At 44.1% G+C, this 22,495-nt stretch overlaps 1 protein-coding gene and 1 non-coding gene across 3 annotated transcripts in view; both read right to left on the minus strand.

The window, feature by feature from the left end:
* Positions 1-3,040: 3,040 nt before the first annotated feature.
* TRNAE-UUC (transfer RNA glutamic acid (anticodon UUC)) lies at positions 3,041-3,113 on the minus strand. Its single transcript has one exon. It is a non-coding gene; the product is annotated as a tRNA-Glu (tRNA).
* A 16,226-nt stretch (positions 3,114-19,339) lies between these two features.
* The window catches only part of YTHDF2 (YTH N6-methyladenosine RNA binding protein F2), a 30,070-nt gene continuing 26,914 nt past the window's right edge, over positions 19,340-22,495 (minus strand). For both annotated transcript variants that reach the window (XM_068967540.1, XM_068967541.1), the window contains one exon: positions 19,340-20,168. In XM_068967540.1, the coding sequence (XP_068823641.1) occupies positions 20,145-20,168 (24 nt within the window). In that variant the 3' untranslated portion in view covers positions 19,340-20,144. The remainder of the gene's footprint in view (positions 20,169-22,495) is intronic.

Raw genomic sequence — 22,495 nt, forward strand, 5'->3', positions numbered from 1 at the left:
GCCGCCCTCCCAATCACCTTCACCCAGAGAGAGCCTCGGTTCTTCCTCATTCCCCAAGACAGCGCCAGCCCCAGGCTAGTCGTGGCGCTCACAAGCCCTGCTGACAGCTTGGGTACCTCGTGAAGAAACTGCAATTCAGTTAATGAAAGCTGGAAACCGATGCCCTACTAGATAAATGGCCATCACCAGGCCCCTCGGCCACGCCCCTCTGGTCCTTCAGCCCACCCGCTCCAGCCTCTGCCACAGGAGAGGGGACTTCCCTGCTCGAATCAAGACCTTCTTCGGTTCCTGCCCCTACGTTACTGTGTCCAAACTGTGCCGCACACCCATTTCTTGGGTCCTCCAGAGAAAGAACCAGAACAGCATCTATAATCAAACGAAAACAAACAACAGTAACAACGAAACGATCAGCCAGAGGCTGACTGTTTATCTCCTGGTGGGACGTGTTTTGCTGTTTTGGTCTCAGCTTCTTTCTGCACTTTCATCCTTGGCATCAAGGAAGGCGGAGTAGGAATATTGTCCCCCAAAAGGCAGTCTTCTGCAGACAATGCTTTCTTTTCCAGTGATCTTTCAGAACAAAGGAAAAGATCTTCAGATACAGTGGTTTTGTGTAGCATCTTGTCTATCATGTTTTGTAAATACTGGAGAAGCTTTGACTAATTTGACATAAAGATGGAATGTAACTTTGCTTACAAAAATTGCTGTTAAACTGCTTAAGGTGTCCCAATTTTCTGTGAGCACACTAAAAGCGAAAAAGCCAATGTGAATAAAACATTAAAAAAAATTTTTTAAGGTAGTCTTACACCAAGATGAAATGAAACCTGGCAGATTTTTTTCTTGTTGAATACTGTTATAGTTGTTCGGTCGCTAAGTTGTGTCCAACTCTTTGCAACCCCATGGACTGCAGAAGGCCAGGCCTCCCTGGCCCTCACTATCTCCCAGAGTTTGCCAAAGTTCATGTCCATTGAGTTGGTGATACCATCCAACCATCTTATCCTCTGTTGACCCCTTCTCCTCCTGCCCACAGTCTTTCCCAGCATCAAGGTCTTTTCCAATGAGTTGGCTCTTTGCATCATGTGGCCAAAGTATTAGAGTTTCAGCTTCAGCACCAGTCCTTCCAATGAATATTCAGGGTTGATTTCCTTTAGGATTGACTGGTTTGATCTCCTTGCAGTCCAAGGGACTCTCAAGAGTCTTCTCCAGCACCACAGTTCGAAAGCATCCATTCTTTGGTACCCAGCCTTCTTTATGGTCCAACTCTCATATCCATACAAGACTACTGGAAAGACCATAGCTTTGACTAGATGGACCTTTGTTGGCAAAGTGCTGTCGTTGCTTTTTAACATGCTGTCTAGGTTTGTCATAAGCTTTTCTTCGAAGAAGCAAGCATCTTCTAATTTCATGGCTGCAGTTGCCATCTGCAATGATTTTGGAGCTGAGGAAAAGAAAATCTGTCACTGCTTCCACTTTTCCCCTTTCTATTTCCCCCATTATTTCCCTTGTTGAATATACATAACATAAAATTTACCATTTGGGGCAGCTTTTTTAAAATAGCATTTTTTCTCATCCCTTCTCTGTTATGAATAAAACAGGCACAAGAAGTCCGAGGAGAATGTGAGTGACAGAGAAGGGGGCATCGTTGTGCCAGGCAAGGGCCAGCAGGTGGCAGGCACTTCTCCCTGATACCCGCTGGGCTACTGCTCTGCCTGCCCAGTGGCCTCTCTGCTGGGAGTCGCTGGTGATGAGAGGTCTGAAACGCTACTTAGTTAATGATGTGCTACGTTTCTAATCCATGGGGAGCCGCTGAAGGTTCTTGAGCATGATCACAGCCATGCTGAGATTCCTCCAGGGTGAAGTTGAGGAGAAGCAGGGGAAGATTCTCAGGGTAGGGAACTGAGTGGAGAGATAACAAGGGGTAGCTGAGCCCAGGTTCTAATGATACAGGATGAGGAGTTAGAACTGAGACAGGACCCTCCCAGGACTACATTCTTGGCAGAAGAGGAGATTAAGAAAAAAATCTCTTGTCTGGCACAGGGAAAAACAAGGAAATGTGTATGTGTTGGCCTGAGTTAGAGTGGAGGGTGGGTATTTCCCTGGGAATTTCTAATCCAAGCTCAGGCTTGTTTTTTGGTCTTTTGTTTGTTTGTTTGTTTTTTGGACACACCTGTGGCTGGACTGGAAGAAGCACAAGCTGGAATCAAGATTGCTGGGAGAAATATCAATAACCTCAGATATGCAGATGACACCACCCTTATGGCAGAAAGTGAAGAGGAAATAAAAAGCCTCTTGATGAAAGTGAAAGAGGAGAGTGAAAAAGTTGGCTTAAAGCTCAACATTCAGAAAACGAAGATCATGGCATCTGGTCCCATCACTTCAGGGGAAATAGATGGGGAAACAGTAGAAACAGTGTCAGACTTTATCTCTTTGGGCTCCAAAATCACTGCAGATGGTGACTGCAGCCATGAAATTTAAAGACGCTTACTCCTTGGAAGAAAAGTTAGGACCAACCTAGATAGTATATTCAAAAGCAGAGACATTACTTTGCCAACAAAGGTCCGTCTAGTCAAAGCTATGGTTTTTCCTGTGGTCATGTATGGATGTGAGAGTTGGACTGTGAAGAAGGCTGAGCGCCAAAGAATTGATGCGTTTGAACTGTGGTGTTGGAGAAGACTCTTGAGGGTCCCTTGGACTGCAAGGAGATCCAACCAGTCCATTCTGAAGGAGATCAACCCTGGGATTTCTTTGGAAGGAATGATGCTAAAGCTGAAACTCCAGTACTTTGGACACCTTATGAGAAGAGTTGACTCATTGGAAAAGACTCTGATGCTGGGAGGGATTGGGGGCAGGAGGAGAAGGGGACGACCGAGGATGAGATGGCTGGATGGCATCACTGACTCGATGGTCGTGAGTCTGAGTGAACTCCAGGAGATGGTGATGGACAGGGAGGCCTGGCGTGCTGCGATTCATGGGGTCGCAAAGAGTCGGACACGACTGAGCGACTGAACTGAACTGAACTGAATTGTGGCTTATGGGATCTTCGTTCCCCAGCTAGGAATTGAACCCAGGCCCTTGGCAGTGAAAGTGACAAGTCCTAACCACTGGACCACCGGGAAACTCCTCAGGGTCAGGTGTGTAGCTTGACTTGACACTCCTCACATGATCTTGGAAGCACAAGCTGAGGGATGAACATAAAATGTGTCCTGGGCCCCTAAGGATACTCTAGAAAGACATAGCATACCAGGCCTGTACAGCCTGGGGGTGGTGCTAGACCATTCCCTGGAAGGTGAAGCGGTCTCTAGAGGGATTTCCAAGGAGCAGAAGGCTGGCTCAAGCCTTCTACCAGGGTACCTCCTAGCTTCATGTTCTCTCATGGGGCACTGCCTTTGGGAATCAGTTTGAAGGCTGCAGGGTCTGTGCTAAGAAATCTCCCCAGGTTGAGATGGAAAGCCGGCCTCAACACCGGGCCCAAGAGCTCACCATGAAGAAGAGCCCTGGACTCTAGTTCTGGAGGGAACATCAAGGACGAAGAAATAGGCCTCTGCTGTGTCTCATTGGAAGACACATCAAATCAGGAATTTTAAGTTGCCCATGGAATATGCAATCAAACTGAATGCATGCCACCACGACACTATGATATAACCCAGTGACAGGGCTCAGTTGGGGACAGTGTCTCAGAAGAGACGTGTCTAGTCAGGGCCCTGAACGGGGCAGAAGAGACGAAGCTTCACTCTTGGCTCTGCCTTTCCCTGGCTGTGTCCTTGGCTAGTCCTGTCCCTTCCCCAAGCCTCCGCTGGTCCATCTAAGGTCTTTAGATGGCCCAGATGCTAAGATTCTCCGTCAAGCTGGGGAAACAGGATGAAAGAGCAAAATCCAGACGGACTCAGCCCTGAGGCAGGGGAAGAGTGTGGGGTCGGGGGAGATACGGGGAGCCCAGAAGGAGCTGAAGACAGTGGTGGGCTGGGGGGGTAGTTGGTGGAAAGCTTGGACTTAGGGCCTGTGTTCTCATCTGCCTGAAACCCCGCATCCTCACCCCAACTCAGCCTCTAACATTGCACACTGGCCTCAGCGCACTCCTGAAACTGCTTTCTCGTGGTTCCAGTGACCCAGGCACCAAAGCCCTCTAGGGTCCTCAGCCTCAGCATCTCAGGAGGAGGTGAGAGTGTCACTTCCTATGTCAGCAGGCCCAGGTCCAGACTCTTCCTGCTTCACACAGTCCTCTTGTGGATAGCAGGTTATTCCTCCTAAAGTGGAATAGAAAATCTTATTCCCTTGTTCAAAAACCTCCAAGGGGGAACTTCCCGGGTGGTCCAGTGGTTAAGAATCCACCTTCTAATGCAGGGCATGTGGGTTCGATCCCTGGCTGGGGAACTCAGATCCCACATGCCACGGGGCAACCAAGCCCACACACTGCAGATAAGACCCCTGTGTGCGTGTGTGCACGCTCAGTCGTGTCTGACTCTTCATGACCCCAGGAACTATAGCCCACCAGAGTCCTCTGTCCATGGGATTTTCCAGGCAAGGATGCTGGAGTGGGGTGCCATTTCCTCCTCCAGGGGATCTTCCCAGAGATCAAACCCACACCTCCTACATTGGCTGCTGCTGCTGCTAAGTCACTTCAGTCGTGTCCGACCCTGTGCAACCCCATAGATGGCAGCCCACCAGGCTCTCCCGTCCCTGGGATTCTCCAGGCAACAACACTGGAATGGGTTGCCATTTCCTTCTCCAATGCATGAAAGTGAAAAGTGAAAGTAAAGTTGCTCAGTCGTGTCCAATCCTCAGCAACGCCATGGACTGCAGCCTGCCAGGCTCTTCCATCCATGGGATTTTCCAGGCAAGAATACTGGAGTGGGGTGCCATTGCCTTCTCCGTCCTGCACTGGCAGGTGGGTTCTTTACCAGCTGAGCCAGTGGGGAAAGGGAAAGGGAAGTCACTCAGTGGTGTCCGACTCTTTGTGACCCCATGGACTGTAGCCTACCAGGCTCCTCTGTCATGGGATTTTCCAGGCAAGAGCACTGGAGTGGGTTGCCATTGCCTTCTCCAGGGGATCTTCCTGACCCAGGGATTGAACCCAGGTCTCCTGCATTGTAGGCAAATGCTTAAGCCACCAGGGAAGTCAAGCTACTGGGGAAGCCCCAAATAAATCCTGATGCAGCCCAATAAATAAGTAATAAAAACCTCCAAGTCTCCTTACTGCCCACTGGCTCAAGTACCAACTCATCACCCAGACACACAAGGCTCTTCACGGTACAGCCTCCACTTCCCTTCCCAGCTTTAGCTCTCTGCTACCTTGCAACACACTCAGTTCCCCAAGCACACCTTCAAAGTTCTTCCTACCTCCCTGCCTCTGCTCATCCAATGAGTCCATCCTGGAAACTCCCTTCTTTGCTGGTCAAATTACTTTCCATCAGCGATGTCCACACTACCACTTACATGAAAATCTGTCTCGATGATTTCCAAATGTAACCATGATAGTTAAGCTGCTGAAGCAAAGACAGCCTCAAATACCCAGACTTAAGTAAGCTTCCTTTGATTCCTGCCTATTTTCTGACCCTAGTTCTCCAGCTTTCCTGTGATTCTGTGAGCTATTTGATGACCTCCCAATACACTCATTCTCTGCTTAAGCTACCCAGAATTGGTTTCTGTTGCTTGCAATCGATAACCCTGACTGATACCCCCGCCCCCCTCCTAGATTGCTATCATCAAGTGAGACGCTGTGCACACAGGTGCTCTGTGAACAGTGAAGCCCAGCGGAGATGTGATTTATCATTCCACTCTGTGTTTCCCCATCCACTGCCTCCCATCATCAGCCGCCTCCGACAGAAGAGAACCAGCAAAACAACTTGCAATCACATTAGCTGAAGGGAGTGAAGGGCCAGAAGAGCTAGCCGCGAGGCCAAAAATAGAGCACTCATGTTGCACTTGATAATTACCTCCCTGACTTTAACTTTGGCAATTACATAATCTCAAACTTTTTTTTTTCAATGTAAACAGAGAGCAGATAATCTCCAAAACCACTTGCTGATGATTTCTGACTCCATTTAAGTGCTTTGTTTAGATGCTTTGTTACTGAGCCACCAAGAGAGACAAAGCGGTCATTTCCTCTCTGTTCCCTCTCCAGTCCACACAGCCTTCCTTGTCCCTATGGCTGGAAGAAGTCGCTCCCTTCTCTAAACTCCTCTGGCGCAATTTTTTAAAATATAATTTACATACAGTTTACTGTAAGATGTCCACAAATCTGAATTGTGGAATTTTTGCATATTTTGCATACAACCAGGGGCCCACTACCCAGATCAAGACAGAACATTTCCAGAAAGCTCCCTCATGCTTCTCCCAGCCAATGCCCCAGTGGGAATCACACTTCTCTCCATCACCAGATCTAGAACTTCATAAAAGTGGAATCATGTGGTACGGACTCCTTTGCTTCTAGCTTCTTTCATTCAACAAGTTTTTGAGTCTCTTGGTTTGGTTTGGTTTTTTTTTTTTTTTTTTGGCCACACTATACAGCTTGTGGCATCTCACTCAGTTCCCTGACCAGGTATCCAATCAGAGTCCTAACCACAGGACCACCAAGGAACTCCCTTAATAACCTTTGATAAAATAACGTTTATCACTTGGCACACACTTTCTTATTTATGTCCTCTCTCCCATCCTAGACTTGGGAGAGAGGGGGTCCATATTGAATGATACCCTTCCATAAGATGCTCCACAAGTTAGACGCTTGATAAACAGGTCTGACATAAACTCACCAGTGAGGATCAGAACTTCAGGCGCATTTTCTGTCTCCTTGACTGTCACCATCTTGATGCTACATGCATCTATGGAGCACTACCAGGCTCTGGGCTGAGCTCTTTATATACACGCTCTTCACATAAGCACTCCCTGGATGTAGGTACAACTTTGTCTGCATTTTCCACTCATGCAGACTAAGATTCAGAGATGTCACATGAATTCCCCAAGGTCAGATCACTAGGAAGTGACAAAGCCAGGTCTCAGACGCTGGTCTGTCTGACCTAGAACCAAGACTGCTAACAAATAACCTGCACTGCCTTGAAGTTATGAAGGAGACTGACACTAATGGCTCCCCAGTCCTCTGTGACAGCTCATGAACTCCTCCCATCAGCCCAGCAACACACATATGATTATACCTGTCTTTCCCACAGGTGGGAAGGCTGTGGGGCAGAAACGTTGAATGACATGTTCACACAACTAACAAGTGGCCAAGACTGGAAGCTAGAATCCCTCCCCTGGAAAGCCCCGGTCCTTTGTCTGACACCTCTGACTGCCTTTCTGCAGGACAGGCTGACTGCATGAAAGGCTTTAGCAGCTAATCTATGTGCAGCCTGGGTGTTTGCTTCCTTGAACCAAGGTGATATCGCAGTCCGAGGCCTCCTTTGAAGCACAGCATTGGCACCTGGTAGACTGGACTGTGCAAGGCTGCCACGAGGGTGGCCCTGTCTATGAGCCTTTAAGGTGTCATCCTCAAATATTCTAAAAGAGCAGACCCAAAGGAAATGCCTGTGTCCTTTCATTCATCTGTACTGAAATCATGACGCGAGCCAGGCATCGTGCCAGGCACCGGTGAACACCGGAGGTCTGGTTTTCATTTTCATGGAGCCTCTGGTCCAGCAGGGGAAACAGAATGCGCAACGAAGGCAAGGTCAGGACCCCTGGGATCTGTGACAGGAGTTCTAAAGGAGCCTGGCAGCCCCAGGAGAGCTTCAGAGAGGAAGTGATGTTCAATTTTGACCTGAGTGATAAGCTGGCGTTAGTAGTTGAGGGAAGTAGAGTGCGTATGTTGGAGGAGGCAGTTGAGGCGGAGGGAGCAGTGTATGAAAACAGCCTGAAGCAGGAAGAGGAACCTCGGGAGGGGTCAGGAGGGCAGAGATATTCCCCTTGTTCACATCCAAACACCTAGTACCACACCTGGCACCAATGAGGCGCTCTATAAATACCTGGTTGCCTGAATGAATGATTGAATGAATGCTTACATGAAATTCCTCCTAGCTGAAGTAGAGTGGAGGAGGAGTCTGAGAAGGAGAAGGAGTCTGAGAGGTGGGCATCAGCCTGAGAAGGAGTCTGAGAAGTGGGCATCAGCCAGATCATGCAGGGTCTTGAAGGTCATAGTTAAAGGGCTAGGACTTTATAGAAGGGAAATGGAAGAACAACAATAATGACCTCAAAGAAATGGGAAGGGATAGGAATGATGCTGAGTTGTGGCATGATCTTAATGGCATTTTAAAAAAGTCACATTGGCTACTGAGGAGAGAATGGCCTAGCAGAGCACGTAGCTGGAGGTGACAGTAGTGATGATGGGAAGGGAAGAAAGTGGAAGATTCAGGAGAGTGAGGGGGTGGAATGATCGGGACTTGAGACAAGGATGACTCACACACACACACACACACACACACACACATGCTTCTGGCTGGCTCAACAGGCTGGGTGATGCGGCCATTCACCCTGGTAGGGGAATAGGTAGAAAAAGGAGTTTTTATACATATTGAAATTAAGATGCCCAAGAAACATCCAAACAAAAAAGTCAAGTAGGCTGTGGGATGTGTGGGCTGGTGCCCAGAGGATGGCTGACATCTAGATGATAGCTGAAACCACAGGGAAGAATATCACCCAGGCAGAGAATAAAGCAAGAGGAGGCTAGGACCTAGAACTCAGCCTAAAGTGGCTCCAGAGAGGAAGAGAAGTCAGCAGATGAAAAGGGGAGAGAGGCAGGTGGTAAACTAGAGAGCAAGGGGTCACACAAGTCGGAAGGAGAATGTTTTAAGAAAGGAGCAGTCTTCTGAATTAAGAATGAGGATTGAAATGTTTCCAGTGGGTTTATCAATAGGAAAGCTATGGAAGACATGTTTCTATAAAAATATAAGTGATGATTACTTTTATCTCAGTCCTAATGAAGGAGACCCAGAGAAGGAAATGGCAACCCACTCCAGTTTCTAGCCTGGAGAATTCCATGGACAGAGAAGTCTGGTGGGCTACAGTCCGTGGGATCTACATGGCTACAGTCCAAAGAATTGGATACGACTGAGCGACTAACACACGCGCGTGCGTGGAAGGAGACTATGTTCCAGAAACAGGCCTTGGGAATAAAGGAGGCTCTGGACACTGGGAGCCTCACAGGTTAATTGTAATCCTTTCCCCTTTGGGGTCAGGCTTTCTGTCTTTGAGAGAAAGAAAAGCTGTCCGTGAGGAGCTTCAGACACAGGAGGAAAGAGCCTTGGAAAACACGCTCATAAGGCATCAGCAAGGACATGTGACGTAGTGCGAAAAAAACCAGAGCCCCATGATTCACTCATTCAACAACACATGTATGGAGTCTCCACTACTTGCCTGACACAAAGACCTCAGTGCACTGGCTATTTCTTGAGTTACTAGTGCATGCATCGCACTAATTCCACGAGTCTTTTGTCCTTTCAACAAAAGGGTAAATTCTCAGAGCAGAATGTCTCCCACCAAATTGGGATAACTCAGCTATTCTTGGCAATTCACCAGTCTCACAATTTCTCATGAAACCATTCCTTCTACCCATAATGTCCTCCAACTGCCTAAATCCTCCTTTTCAAGGCCCAGTTCAGATGTCACTTCCTCTGAACTTTCCCCAAATGCCTCAAACTTAATCCTCCCTTCTCAGAATTCCTAAGGGCCAGAACTAGCTCTTCTCTTCCTACATAGTGTTGATTTCTGTGTGAGGCTTCTGTCTCCCATCTATCTCTCTTCTTACAACCCTCAATGCCTAGTAGAGCTGCTTAGTAAAGTTTGTCAAAAAGTCAGGTACCTGTCCCCTCCGCCGCGTCCCTGGTCAAAATACAGCTCTACACCCCAGACTGTAGGCTTGGAGGGAACCGACAACTCAGAAAATGCTCCTCTGATGCCACCTCCTGGCTAGATGGGGAATGACAGCTCCTGATGGTGAGCTTTCCACACAAATTGTTCTTTCATTCATTCTTTCATCACGTCTATGCCAGGCTCTAAGTATACTGGTGAATAAGACAAATGCAGTTCCTGACCTCAAAAAAGTTTACCATCTAGGGAAGAAGACAGTCTCAGAACTGGAGTGCGGTGTGATCCTGAACGTTGAGACCTCAGGAAAGGGGGCTGCTTTGCCTGTCCCTCAGGCTGCCATGTGCCGAGGCCATGACTGGGACATGGTCTAAGCAGGACACTGTCCTTTTGTGGCACTTGGGCTCTCAATTGGGAAGGAGGTCCTCCACGTTTCACCCACCATACACCCCCCCCCAACCCTTTTGTTTTTCAAAGTTTATTGATAACAAGAAAAACTGTACACACGACAAAACAGTTCACGTTCGGTGCCTCTAGACGGCTGGTCCTTGAGTCCATGTCTTCCAGTCTTGAAATCAGTTATGGAGCAGGAATGACCTTCATCCCCTCATTCATTCATCCTGTAGTTCCTTACTGAGCACTGGTAGGTGCCAGGCGCTGTGTTAAGTGCTGAGGGCATAGTAGGGAATAAGGACACGGCATACACTTTCATGATGTTTGTGTTCTCTTTGGGGAGACAGGAAACAAAGCAAGCACACAACTTGTCATATTTATGTATTTATTTGTAACAGGTGGTACACTGTATGATTCAAAATACAAAAAGGTACACAGTGAAGCCTCCCATTCCTGCCCCTAGCCACCTAGCCCCCCTCCATAGAGGCCAGCAATGTTATCAGTTTCTTCTGTACCCGTCCAGAGAAAACATGAATATACAAGCAAATATATTCTCCCCCCGACCCCAACTTTTTATACAAACGGTGGTATTCTACACACTCTAGCCTGCACCTTGGGATTTTTTTCACTTAACAATATATCTTAAGAAGTCACTGTATATCAATACATAGCTATCTTGTGTATAATTGTATGGTATTCCATTGTGTGAATGTTGCACAGTTTAAAATAAATGTTAGCATGCAAACAGAAAATAAGTAGGGAGGTGAATTTAAAAAAAGGAGAACTGGCTTTACCTACAGTGATCAGGAAAGAATGCTCACGCTCAGGAAATGATGTTGAAGCTGAGTTCGAGGAAAAAAAATAAAAAGAGAGGAAATCACCAGGAGAACACACGAGGAAGAACGTGCAAGCAAGACAAAGGACTGCCATGGTGGAAATGAGCTTGGCATACTGGAGGGGCTGGAGACCACTGTGGCTGAAACCAGGGCCAGACGGTGATGGGCCCTGCAGGCCAGAAGGAGCACAGGGGCGATTCTAAGTGCAGCGGGCAGCTGTTAGAGGGCTCAAGAGAGAAATGGGCATGCTCCGATTTATACATGTACATTCATTCAGGCAGCCATGTGGAAGGAGGATTAAAGGACGAGTGACAGGAGATGAGAAAGGAGGCAGATGCAGTACCCCAGGCAGGAAATAGAAACAGCATGGAGAGGTGGTGCAGTGCAGATGAGAAACACCGACAGTGTGCGAATTTATTTTGGTAGCAGGGTTGACATGATTGGAAGGTCAACCTCATAGATCATTTAGCCTGAGCGCCTTTATGATAGATCCAGGCCTAGAATTCAAGGCTTCTGACTTCCAGGTCAGTGTTCTATCTCCCCAAGAAATCTAGAATTGGAGGATAGAAACTATATTTTTAAAATTCTGGTAACCAGTAATTGATAATCAATTATTTTAATGTGTCACCTTTTTATTAGCTTTCCTGACTCTCCACCTTAGAGAAGCAGATCTGTGGTGAATGCAATCTCGGGTTTACTGCTGCCTATCAGCCCAGAGCAAGGGAAGCAGGCAGCATGGGAGATGGAAGAGCGAATGTAAATAGGATCGTCTGGAGAGATCTCGCTGGCGAGGGAATCCTTGCTGAAGAATGGGTGAGCGGGACTTGCAGATAAACGAGGGAAGGTATTCCAGGCGGAAGACCCAACCAGGGTGCAGGCCCTGTGATAGGAACCTGGCGGGTCTGAAGAGAAGCGGGGAGGACAAGGTGAGTAAAAAGACAACAGTGAGATGAAAATGGAATTGTGATGCTCAAGATGGCGTAAGAATCTGTGAGCTGTTGAAGGCTTTGGCCTCTACTCTAGAGTGAGATGGGAGCCAAGACAAAGTCTGAGCTCCGAAGTGGCATGATCTGATTAACTTTTCCACAGGATCCCTTTATTGCTGTGTGGAGGACGGAAAGTTAAAGTCACTCAGTCATGTCCGACTCTTTGCGACCCCATGGAATTCTCCAGGCCAGAATACTGGAGTGGGTAGCCTTTCCCTTCTTCAGGGGATCTTCCCAACCCAGGGATCGAAGCCAGGTCTCCTCCTGCCTTGCAGGCAGGTTCTTTACCACCTGAACCACCAGGGAAGCCCAAGCATACTGGAGTGGGTAACCTATCCCTTCTCCAGCGGATCTTCCTGACCCAGGAATCAAACTGGTGTCTCCTGCATTGCAGGCGGATTCTTTACCCACTGAGCCATTAGGGAAATCAGCTAAAAGACTGGTGCAGTCATCTAGGTGAGAGAGGATGATAACTTGACCATAGATATGGTAAGTGGACAACCAGTCAGACTTAGGGACAATTATGACGTAGGATATAAGGAAGAGAGTCAAACATTACTCTCAGGATTTGGCCTGAGAAATGAGAGATGAACTTACTACATGAGATGGGGCAGATTAGGAGGCGGGGGGTGTGTAGGTTTATATAAGTGTTAGGTTTGAGATGTTGGTGAGACTTTAGTGGAGAGACTGCACTGGCAACTGAATATACCAGATTGCCAGGGACAGACCTGAACTGACTCGACATCTGGAAGTAGTTGGCACATGGATGGTGTTTAAAGCCCTTGGACTGGATGAAACCTAGTGAGTGTAGGTCAAGGACTAAGCCCCTAGATCACTCTGGCATCAAGAGGGCAAAAAGCAGAGGAAGAACCAACCAAGGAGACTAAATAGAACAACCAGTAAAACAGGAGGAAAACCAGGAAGTGTGTGTGCCATGCTGGAATCCAAGTGAAGAAAGTGTATCAAGGAAATCACTTGCCATTTATAGGTCAAATAGGGGCTGAGAATTAACAGTGCAAGGTCACTGGTGACCTTCACAGGATCAGTGCCACTGAAATGAAGAGGATGAAAGCCTGATTGGAGTGGGTTAGAGAAAATGAGGGGGAAATGGAGCCAGGGAGTAACAGCTTCCTCTTTGGGGTCTTGATGCAAAGAGAGATAGAGAAATGAGTTGTAACTGACAAAAGAAATGGGAAAAAAGGCAGCACATTTTTATGCTGATGGGAATGAGCCAACAAAGGTAAAATTGGGATGTGGAAGATTTGATGCAGTGCTGTTCCTGAGATGCTGAGACTAAAGTCTGGTGTGCAAAGGGACTCTTCATAGAAACATACTTAGTCCCAGACGCATTGGTTCACAAACTCTTAAACTTCATCAGAATCACCTGAGCACTTACTAAAGCACAGATTGCTGGGCCCCACCCTCTGAATTTGATTCAATAGGTCTAAAGTGGAATCCAATCATTTTCATTTCTGACAAGTTCCTTAGTGGTGCTGATACTGCTGGCCTGGAGACCAGGCTTTAATAAACATCAATCCACAGTTATGAGGTAAGTAGATGAAGCGGCAGAAGTCGGTGATTTTCATTCTGATTGCTTCCTTTTTCTGTCATGTGAAGTCATTGAGAGTGAAGATGGGATATGAGGTGTTGGGAGGAAATAGTAGGAAATGGTTGTCTTGTGAGTAGGAAAAGTGAATAGATGGGGGAAATGTTGAAATGATCCCCTTCCTGAGGTTGATGATCATGAATCTCAGACAAGATGCTGGCTGAATGATTTTATGCAACCACTGTCAATTGCACAGGTGTGGGTAGGTGAAGAATTTTATGTAACCAAGACTGTGGTTTGTCAGTTAAAACATGAAGAGAAAGGGGCATGAGAGCTGACAGTGAATACAAGGTGGGAGGGAGATTATGAGGACCATGAAGTTTAGTCTAGGAAATAGAGAGGAGGTGCAGTGAGGTAAAATGATACACTTTTCTCAAAAGTGAGTGCTTTCTTCTCAAAGCCTTACCCAGCTTGTCTTCATCACTCACCTCTCTGAATTTGTTAGCATGACTCTTCCAGCCTCAAACATTTGTGTTCTTTTCTCTATAGCACTCATCCCAGAATTGAAGTCCCACTGAAGGAAGGGCTTTCAGTTTTCCGCTGTGGCCCCAGTGCCTAGAATTCTGCCTGACATTTAGCAGTGCCCCCCCCAACATTATCCTCCTTATCCCAATCCTGGCCAGCTTACTCTTCAACCACATCCAGGGCATGTCCTAGACTTCTGCATCCAAGTACCCTGATTTGGAATGACGTTCATCCAAAAACACAGTGCACTTTGGGGAAATGTTAGTCTGGAAAATTTGGGTCCCAGTGCTTAAGAACAAGATGACAAGTTCAAGGTTCTGCCAGGTAGCTTTTGATGACAGAAACCTAGGTCCTTGGGGCACTACTCACTCCAGGATCCTAGAAGGTCAACCATATTATTCTAGAAGACCTGGGTCCTTCTCAGGCAGACCAAAATAGAAAAATTCCAGAAATTGTGATGGGGGAGGGGCAGGGAGGCACACACTGTAGATAGTTTAGTATTACTCCATCTTTGTAAAATAACTTAAAATTATATGCATTATATTCAGGAATACACACATGCTATATACTATATACTGAATATACATATAAAGCAATTTGTTTAATGGTTTAGAAGGATAGATAGCAAAGTGTTATACCAAGATATGCTTTAGTCTATATATGTAACTGTCTGGACAGGTTGTTTTGTTTTGATCAGAAAAGCTCTAGTAGTTAAAATGAATCTAAATTCCGGCAAAAACCATACATCAAGTGGTTTCAGAAGTCAATTCCTCTTTCCAGTGAGGAAACACGTGCAGAGTAATTCCCTGACTTTCCCAATCAGACATCTCATTGATGGAGCAGAGTACCTCGGGGTGAGCTCAAACTGCCAACAGGAAGATGAAGAGGCAAGGAGCTCAGGTGGTTCCCACCGAGTAAGAAAAATCTAGGAAGATCCAATACTGAAAGGGAAATCTGCTAGGTACAGCCCCTCTGTTCTTCCTACTCTGTGTACCTCCCACAACTGTAAACCTACTCTACATTGCAATCCTTGTAACTAAATTGAGGACGAGAATCTTAATCATTCCCTCTCCCCCAGTGCCCAGTAGCACCAACAGGGGCTCACAAAATACAGACTGAATGACTGAATAGATGGGAAAAGCAGATGAACACACTCTCAGGAAAAACTGGATAACGCAGCAAAATTGGGTGTTTCTTTCCGGAGCCTCCCCTTAAAGGGAAACTCCACGGTAACTTTATTTTTCGAGCACATGAACACTGCCCATCGCCAGCAGGTGGGGCCACAGTAACAGTTTCACAACCTTCAGCCAGGCACGCGGTTGAGCATTATTTTAAAAGGAAGCAGCAAGCAGCAAGCCATGCATGGCCCTAATGTCATCTCTGCCCCGCGAGCAGGGTAGTGTGAAACCCCAGTTCCCTGTCCTTTAGGCAGCAGAGACCTAGCTCACCTGTGAGGCTTGGCACCAAGAGAGGCTTGGCACCAAGAGAGGCTTTTGCACCAGTGCAAAAGCAGTATCTACACCATCTTGAACCCACATTTCTCACGGTCAAAGTCAGGGGAAAATCAGACCAAATGGTAGGGTATGCACAGCGGCCCCCCCAGGCTGCAGCGGGCTAGTTAGCGGGGTCTCGGGAGTACGGAGAATCAGGTTAGCAGGGCACAAGTTTCTGCCTCCCTGCGGGTCACGATGCCGTGGCCACCAGGCGCAGCACCAACCTGCGCGCGCTGCGCTGTCCAGTCACAGAGCCCAGCGACCGGAACGAGGGCGGGCGGGTGCCCTACGCCCACTCCCCTGCAGGCGAGGCTAGAGCCAGTCCAGGGAACCTGCAAGCAGAGCCCTGCAGGTTTGTGGGACATCTTCCAACCCACTCAATCTCCCTGTGGCTGATTATCCTACAGCCATGTCAGCTTTCCACGTGCAAACTCAGCAGTTGTAACAAGTATTAGTTTCAAAGAAAGGCTTGTCTCAGGGGTAAGGAGTTTCACCTGCTGCCAGAAACAGGGCTAGCAGTGAGTGATACAGTCGTGAGAAAGTGGGGGTACTATCACAGGCAAAAAACAGGACGATTGTAAACTGGCTTTATGAAACCTGAATCCTCAGGACACTTTAACTCATTTTCATTTTCAGAGGGAAGGCTCCTACATTCATGACACAAGACTACATTTCCAGGAGAAAAAAAAAATCATTTTTCAAATAAGAGTGGGAAAACTCAAGTGCCATCTGCTCCCTAATGAAAAATGTCAGCATATGACCACTTACTTTTCCACAGGCAGAAAAAACTCTGAACCCCTAAACTAGTTTAGGTGGGGTGGAAGCCAGGATTTTCAACATTTTGGGTCTCTAATTTACAACACTAAAAAGACAGAAATGAATGTAGGGTGCACACCAACCCATGCTCATCGGCTCCCACTCTAGATGAAGTATTAATAAGCCGAGTGAAAAGCCCTCTCCACAACTCCAGAAGACTGGTACACAGCTCTACAAAAGTGGAAGAGAGGAGTGGTTAGTGTTTTGATTAGGCTAAATAATTCTTCACTTATACAAGAAATAAAGCCTCCACTTTAATAGTCTATTGCAATTCAAAGTGCTGCTTTAGAAAAAAATCAAGGGTTGGTTTCTAAATATTCTCCAATAAAAAGAACTTTTGTTCTTTGGAAAAATGGGGCTGAGAGACTAAAAATACAAGACTAGCCAAGAACATCTTATAGTACATACCAGAATGTTAAGGAAAGAACACTAGGGGCATGTCAAAAGGACACAGGAGCCAACCTGAAGGAGCTCCCAACAGCCAAAGCTGGGACAATTTGAGCAACAAATGATAGCACTGACCCATAGAATAAAATACTTCTGAGTCCATACTGATGTCACTAAATAAATAAAATGGGGAGAAGGGACAGTGTCTCCTTATAGAATTCTAACAGTACAAATGTAGAAGAAAGAATAGACACAATGAATTAACACTTGGTAAATGTCACATACTTGATAGCCAGTGAATAACAATCCAAGGTGTCAAAATTAGTGAACAGAGATTGTTTAAAATTATATCCCTCCACAAGTTACTTATTCACTACAAAGGGAAACAATCACTTTACAATGGAGAAACACGGCAAATACTACCTTAATGTGATCAAAGTTAACACCACCAATAATAATACATGTGGACATCATGTGTCCAGATATAATGCACCAAGAAGGGCATATGATTTTTGCAGTATTCTTACCAAAATATAACTTCAATCTGGTAGTGAGACAGTATTAGACAAAGTCAATTCAAGGGGCACGATATAAACAACTGGCCAGTACTCTTTCCAAGTGTCAAAATCATAAAAGATAAAGGCTGAAGAACTTGCAGTCTACAAACTAAAGACAACTAAACACATCATGGGATCCCGGACTGAATGCTGAGCTGGAAAAAAAAAAAAGACATTCCTTGAACAGATGGCACAAGTCAAATAAGGTCTACAGATTAGTTAATAGTACTGTATTGATATTTACTGCTTTTGAAAATGGTTCAGTGGCTTATATAAAATGCTAGCATTTAGGGGAAGCTGAGTGAAGGGTATATGAGAACTCTTCACACGAATTTTGCAAAGTTAAGTTTTTAAAAAATGGAACATGGTTGGAGAAAGGTAGCCAATTAAGTATTAAATCAAGTGAATGTGAGACACACAGTTTGTTCACATTAAAGATTTAAAATGCTCTGAGTTAACACTGATGGCACGCTGTGAGACTGTTCAGTTTCCCTTCATATTCAACAAAGGAGAAAGGTAAACAAGCATGGCTGCTGGAGTCTTACATTCACAAATGACAAACAAAGCATTAAGGGCAAATAGTCAAAAGTCAACAATTTCCACTGGCAAAGTTGTCATTAGCAAACGAGAGAACTAGTTTAGCTGCATTTGGGGATCTTCACCAAACCAACTTTTGGACAAACTTTTTATGAGCGAATATAATCTAATTTTTATACTACTTATATAGTAAAAGTCCAATAAGTTTTTTTTTAAAAAAATACACAAATCTAACATCCTGACTCCCTCAATACTCACTCAAGTGAGCAGCCTTTTTAAAGGCTCCAAATTCCTTTCAGCTTGTCCTCAAAGCCATACCAGTATTTTTTATGTGATGTAAAAATAAAGACTGGCTTAAATACTGAGGCAGTAACATTTCGAATTGCAGAAAGGCATCTTAAATGATCTCATATCCAACTTGAATACAATGTAGGAAAATCTAGCTGAAACTGATTTTGAATTTGCTTTTCTCAGGATATTTTTTCCCTTTCAAAAGTGAAATACTTAACCTCCATTAAGCCCATGGGAGTCCTCTAGAAGTCACAGAAATCTCAGCTTAACTTGAATGTAATAAATGTTACATTTCCAATTCGAAACTGGGCATCCTCAAACTGATAAAAGCACAAAGGACTCCCTGATTTGGGGGGAATGTATTTCAGAAAGCTTAGCAAATAGGAATATCTAGATATACTGGACCGTGTCTCAGGCAGAGCAAAGTTCTCAACTCTAAGTGTTAACAATAATGCTAATTATTATTATCAGCAATTTATGAGTTAGTAGCCTGAGTTGTGTAGAATGGGATGAATAAATCACTTGAGGGCAAAACATGATCCAACGGTATTATAATCTATTTCCTGAATCCTTTCTTATTACGGAAGTTTTTACATTTAACTGAGACACCTTAAGGCTAAAAATCTGTAAGAAAAAAGAGAATCTCCAAACCTTAGAAAATAAATAATGATGAATCAATTCCCCTTATGGTTACATGGTTCACAAAGATCGAAGCCTATTGGAATTTCTTATTCTTGGGACACATGGAATCCTGCCTCAGTCAGTCATATTTCAGATTAAACTGTATATCCTTGATACTGGGCTCTACCTATTTTGCACAGAAGATATGTGGCCAGGTTAAGTTATTAGCACAGTGGGGTTATTAGCACAGTGCCTGCCTGGCAACTAATAAAGATACACAATCAAATATTTGTTGAACAATTTAGCATAGCAGGGGCACTACCTTCTCAGAAGTATCCAGAAATAAAGCATTATGAATATTGGCCTACCCTGCTTTGCAGTGGTCATGGTTATCCAACTCTGGGTACAAAGCATTTCCTGAACTATTCCATCTCAGTGAACTTTCTAAAAATGGTTGCTGTCTCACCTTATGAAACTCCTTGTACTCCAAAGCTCTCACAAAACATAGCAAATCAAATAATACTAATAAATGGTACTAGAAGTGATGCTCAACAGGATCTCACGTTTATTGAGAAGTGATTAATGGTAAAAAGAAAGGCAATGCCCTTTCCTCATTGGCTGAACAAGAAACTGAAGAAACATTCACTACACGTTTTTACAATATTTTTCTCTTCCAAAATGCATTTCTGTAAACAAGTTTTTACCACTGTTCTTAGCTTTGAAATCAAATTAATCCTGACTTAATCAGTATAATGTACAAGAACAGAACATTTCTTAGGACTCCTAGTACTTTACTTTGAGTAACAAAGGGTCAGAGAAAATGAACCACCCTTAAAGACACAACCTTGGGTAACACTGTTAAATTCTCCAAGACAGAAATTCTTCATAAAAATGTTCTTCCAGTTCGGAAGGAAAAAACCAAATTCCCACTTTCTGGGGTGGATGCCCAAAACCTTCAAAACTCAAGTGTTCTCCAAGTGCAAATGTCAAAACGGGGGGAGGAAAGGGTTTAAAAATTAGAGAAAACTGTATGTACTTACGGACTTTAAAATCCGAAAAACATAGTAAAAAGACAAAAAAACAAAGCATTATGCTCTGAAATCACAACCAAAGCCAAAATAAAAGGGACATTTTCCACCTAAACTACCTAGAGGGATTTTTTGTTTAGTTTTTCCTTTTTCTTTTTTTTTTCATTTTCCAGTTAAGTCCTATGTCTTTTGTGAAATTCCAATACTTAAACTGCAAGTCTGCAATCGTCTCTGAAGTCAATGAAATTAAGAAAAAAGTCCTAATTCTCTTGAAGGTCATTTTTTTCCTCTTAGGATATGCAGATGCAACCGTTGCTGCAGTCTGTGCAGAACTGCCTCTTATTTCCCACGACCTTGACGTTCCTATAGAAGTTAAAAAAAAAAATTGAAATGGTTAGTTAAAACTTAACTGAGCAAGAATTAAAGCTTCATAGAATAACACTACAGAAAATTAATTATTTGAGCTAAACAGAAGATTCCCCACAGGTAAAGACTTTTTACTTCTAATATTTTATTTTATTTTAAAATTTTATTTATTTTTGGCTGTGCTGGGTCTTTGCTGCTGCCATGGTTACTGTCTAGTTGCGGTGTGAGGGCTTCTCACTTCAGCAGCTTCTCTTGTTGCAGAGCATGGGCTCGGGGTGTGGGCTTCAGTAGGTGCAGCTCCCGGGCTCTAGAGCACAGGCTCAGTAGTTGTGGCCCATGGGCTTAGCTGCTCCATAGCATATGGGATCTTCCCAGATCAGGGGATCAACCCTGTGTCTCCTGCATTGACAGGTGAGTTCTTTACCACTGAGCCGCCAGGGAAGTTCTACTTCTAATATTTTAAATTGAAGTACTAACACTCACGAACCCTAATTAATATGAAACTATTTTTCTTGCGTAAGCCCTAAACAATACTGGAGTCCTCCTATATTAGTCCCAAGGCATTAAACATATTCACAGGCGTCAATTTCCTTCTTGTTTTTGGTAAAGTGAGGATATGTATCCAGGCCGTGGGAGAATTAATGAGCTGACATACAGAAAGCTCTTACTCCATAGCAGGCAAGAAAATCATCCTTTTCCCCAAGGGAGAGTTTAAAATGCACTCAGAAATGGATTTTGAAAACTGAATGCAATACTTATGTTTTCCCTGAAATAAATCTAAATGCTCCTTTCTAAGAATCATTGTTTTATGAGCTTTTCATATTTACCCTAAACATCATTCCATTTCACACACTACCTCACAAAGGAATTTTAAAATATACAACTAAATCCACATGCCTTTTAAAAGCAAAAAAACAAAAGCAAAAGCATTAAGTGATTAGGAGCAAGCGCACATACCTGAACTTAAGACTCAATTCATCAAGCTACGTAAGTAGTCATTTGCTCCTATTCACCTTATGGTAACTATGGTTCTGAAGTTAAATATTCCTATTTAAACAACCAAAAAAGCCAACTACCACTTATGGGCTACCACATTCCAGGCGCTGTACATAATGATCTTCATAACCAACCCGCAACGACTGAACTACTCCCGCTTTAGTGATAAAAAACTAAAACTCAAAATAGTTACTTGACCAAGGTTTCCCAAGAACCAAGATTCCAAACCCATGGCTATGTGGTTCTTTGTCTACAACATGTAGGAATATTTACCCAAAAGTCAACAAAGTGAAGTGAGGCTTTGTGGTGAACTGACTACCCTACCACTAAATTACTCCATGGATATGTAAAACAGTAAACTATTCAGAAGGAGCAGTTATCTTTTTGTGATGTCCTACTGGACGTGTCTGGAATTCAGAGATAAACTCACCAACATACAAAGAAGTGGAATATTATTTTCAAAATAAGTCATTTGGAAATTTCAAACAATAAAATTAACAAAATTCACCCACATGCTATTTCTGGAATTCAAACTCAACAATTTGAAAAAGGAAAAAGAAAAAAGAAATTAAATCCAACATAAATAAGAGACCTCAAAAATTCTGATGTTCCTGAGCTGCAATATTGACCCCTACACACACTTTCTATATAACTGTCCCAAAGTTTTGATGATGGATATAATATTTATAATAGGAAAATTCCAACTAAAAAAACCTCTGGCACTGACCAAAATGAAACTTTCAACAGCACATCAATTCTCATATCAGTCTTTTTTTTTTTAATTGAAACATAGCTGATTTACAATGTTGTGCTAGTTTCAAGCATATAGTAAGGTGATTCAGTTACATATATTCTTTTTCATCATGGGTTATTACGAAATACTGAATGCATCCTATGCTATAATAGTAGGTTCTATCAATTGTTTCTTTTTCCTTTTTTTTTATTCAAGTATAATTGCTTTACAGAATTTTTCTCCTATCAATCTTAAACTTATCTACCTAGTTCAGTCTTTCTTAATTTGGATGAATACTATTTATCTAACCTCTCTTCTGTTGCTAATCAAAATCTATCTTTCCTTTCAGGAAATATGGACTTTTTTCATGTTTCTTGATTAAATCTCATTCTTATAGTTTTAAGCCAAGAATGCTTAGAATACCTAGCCTTCTGACCTTTAGGGTACAGTTCAAAACTCCTTCCTTGAGACCTCCTTAACCACTGCAGTTTTAAAGGTCCTTCTAAATCTGCAACCACAATTGAAAATTTAATTGTTTTGTTCATAGAAAATTAGTCCCAACTCAACCAAAACCTCCTAGAAAGCAAAGAAAAGG

Source organism: Capricornis sumatraensis, chromosome 3 (assembly GCF_032405125.1).
Source record: "Capricornis sumatraensis isolate serow.1 chromosome 3, serow.2, whole genome shotgun sequence".
Classification (NCBI taxonomy): Eukaryota; Metazoa; Chordata; class Mammalia; order Artiodactyla; family Bovidae; genus Capricornis; species Capricornis sumatraensis.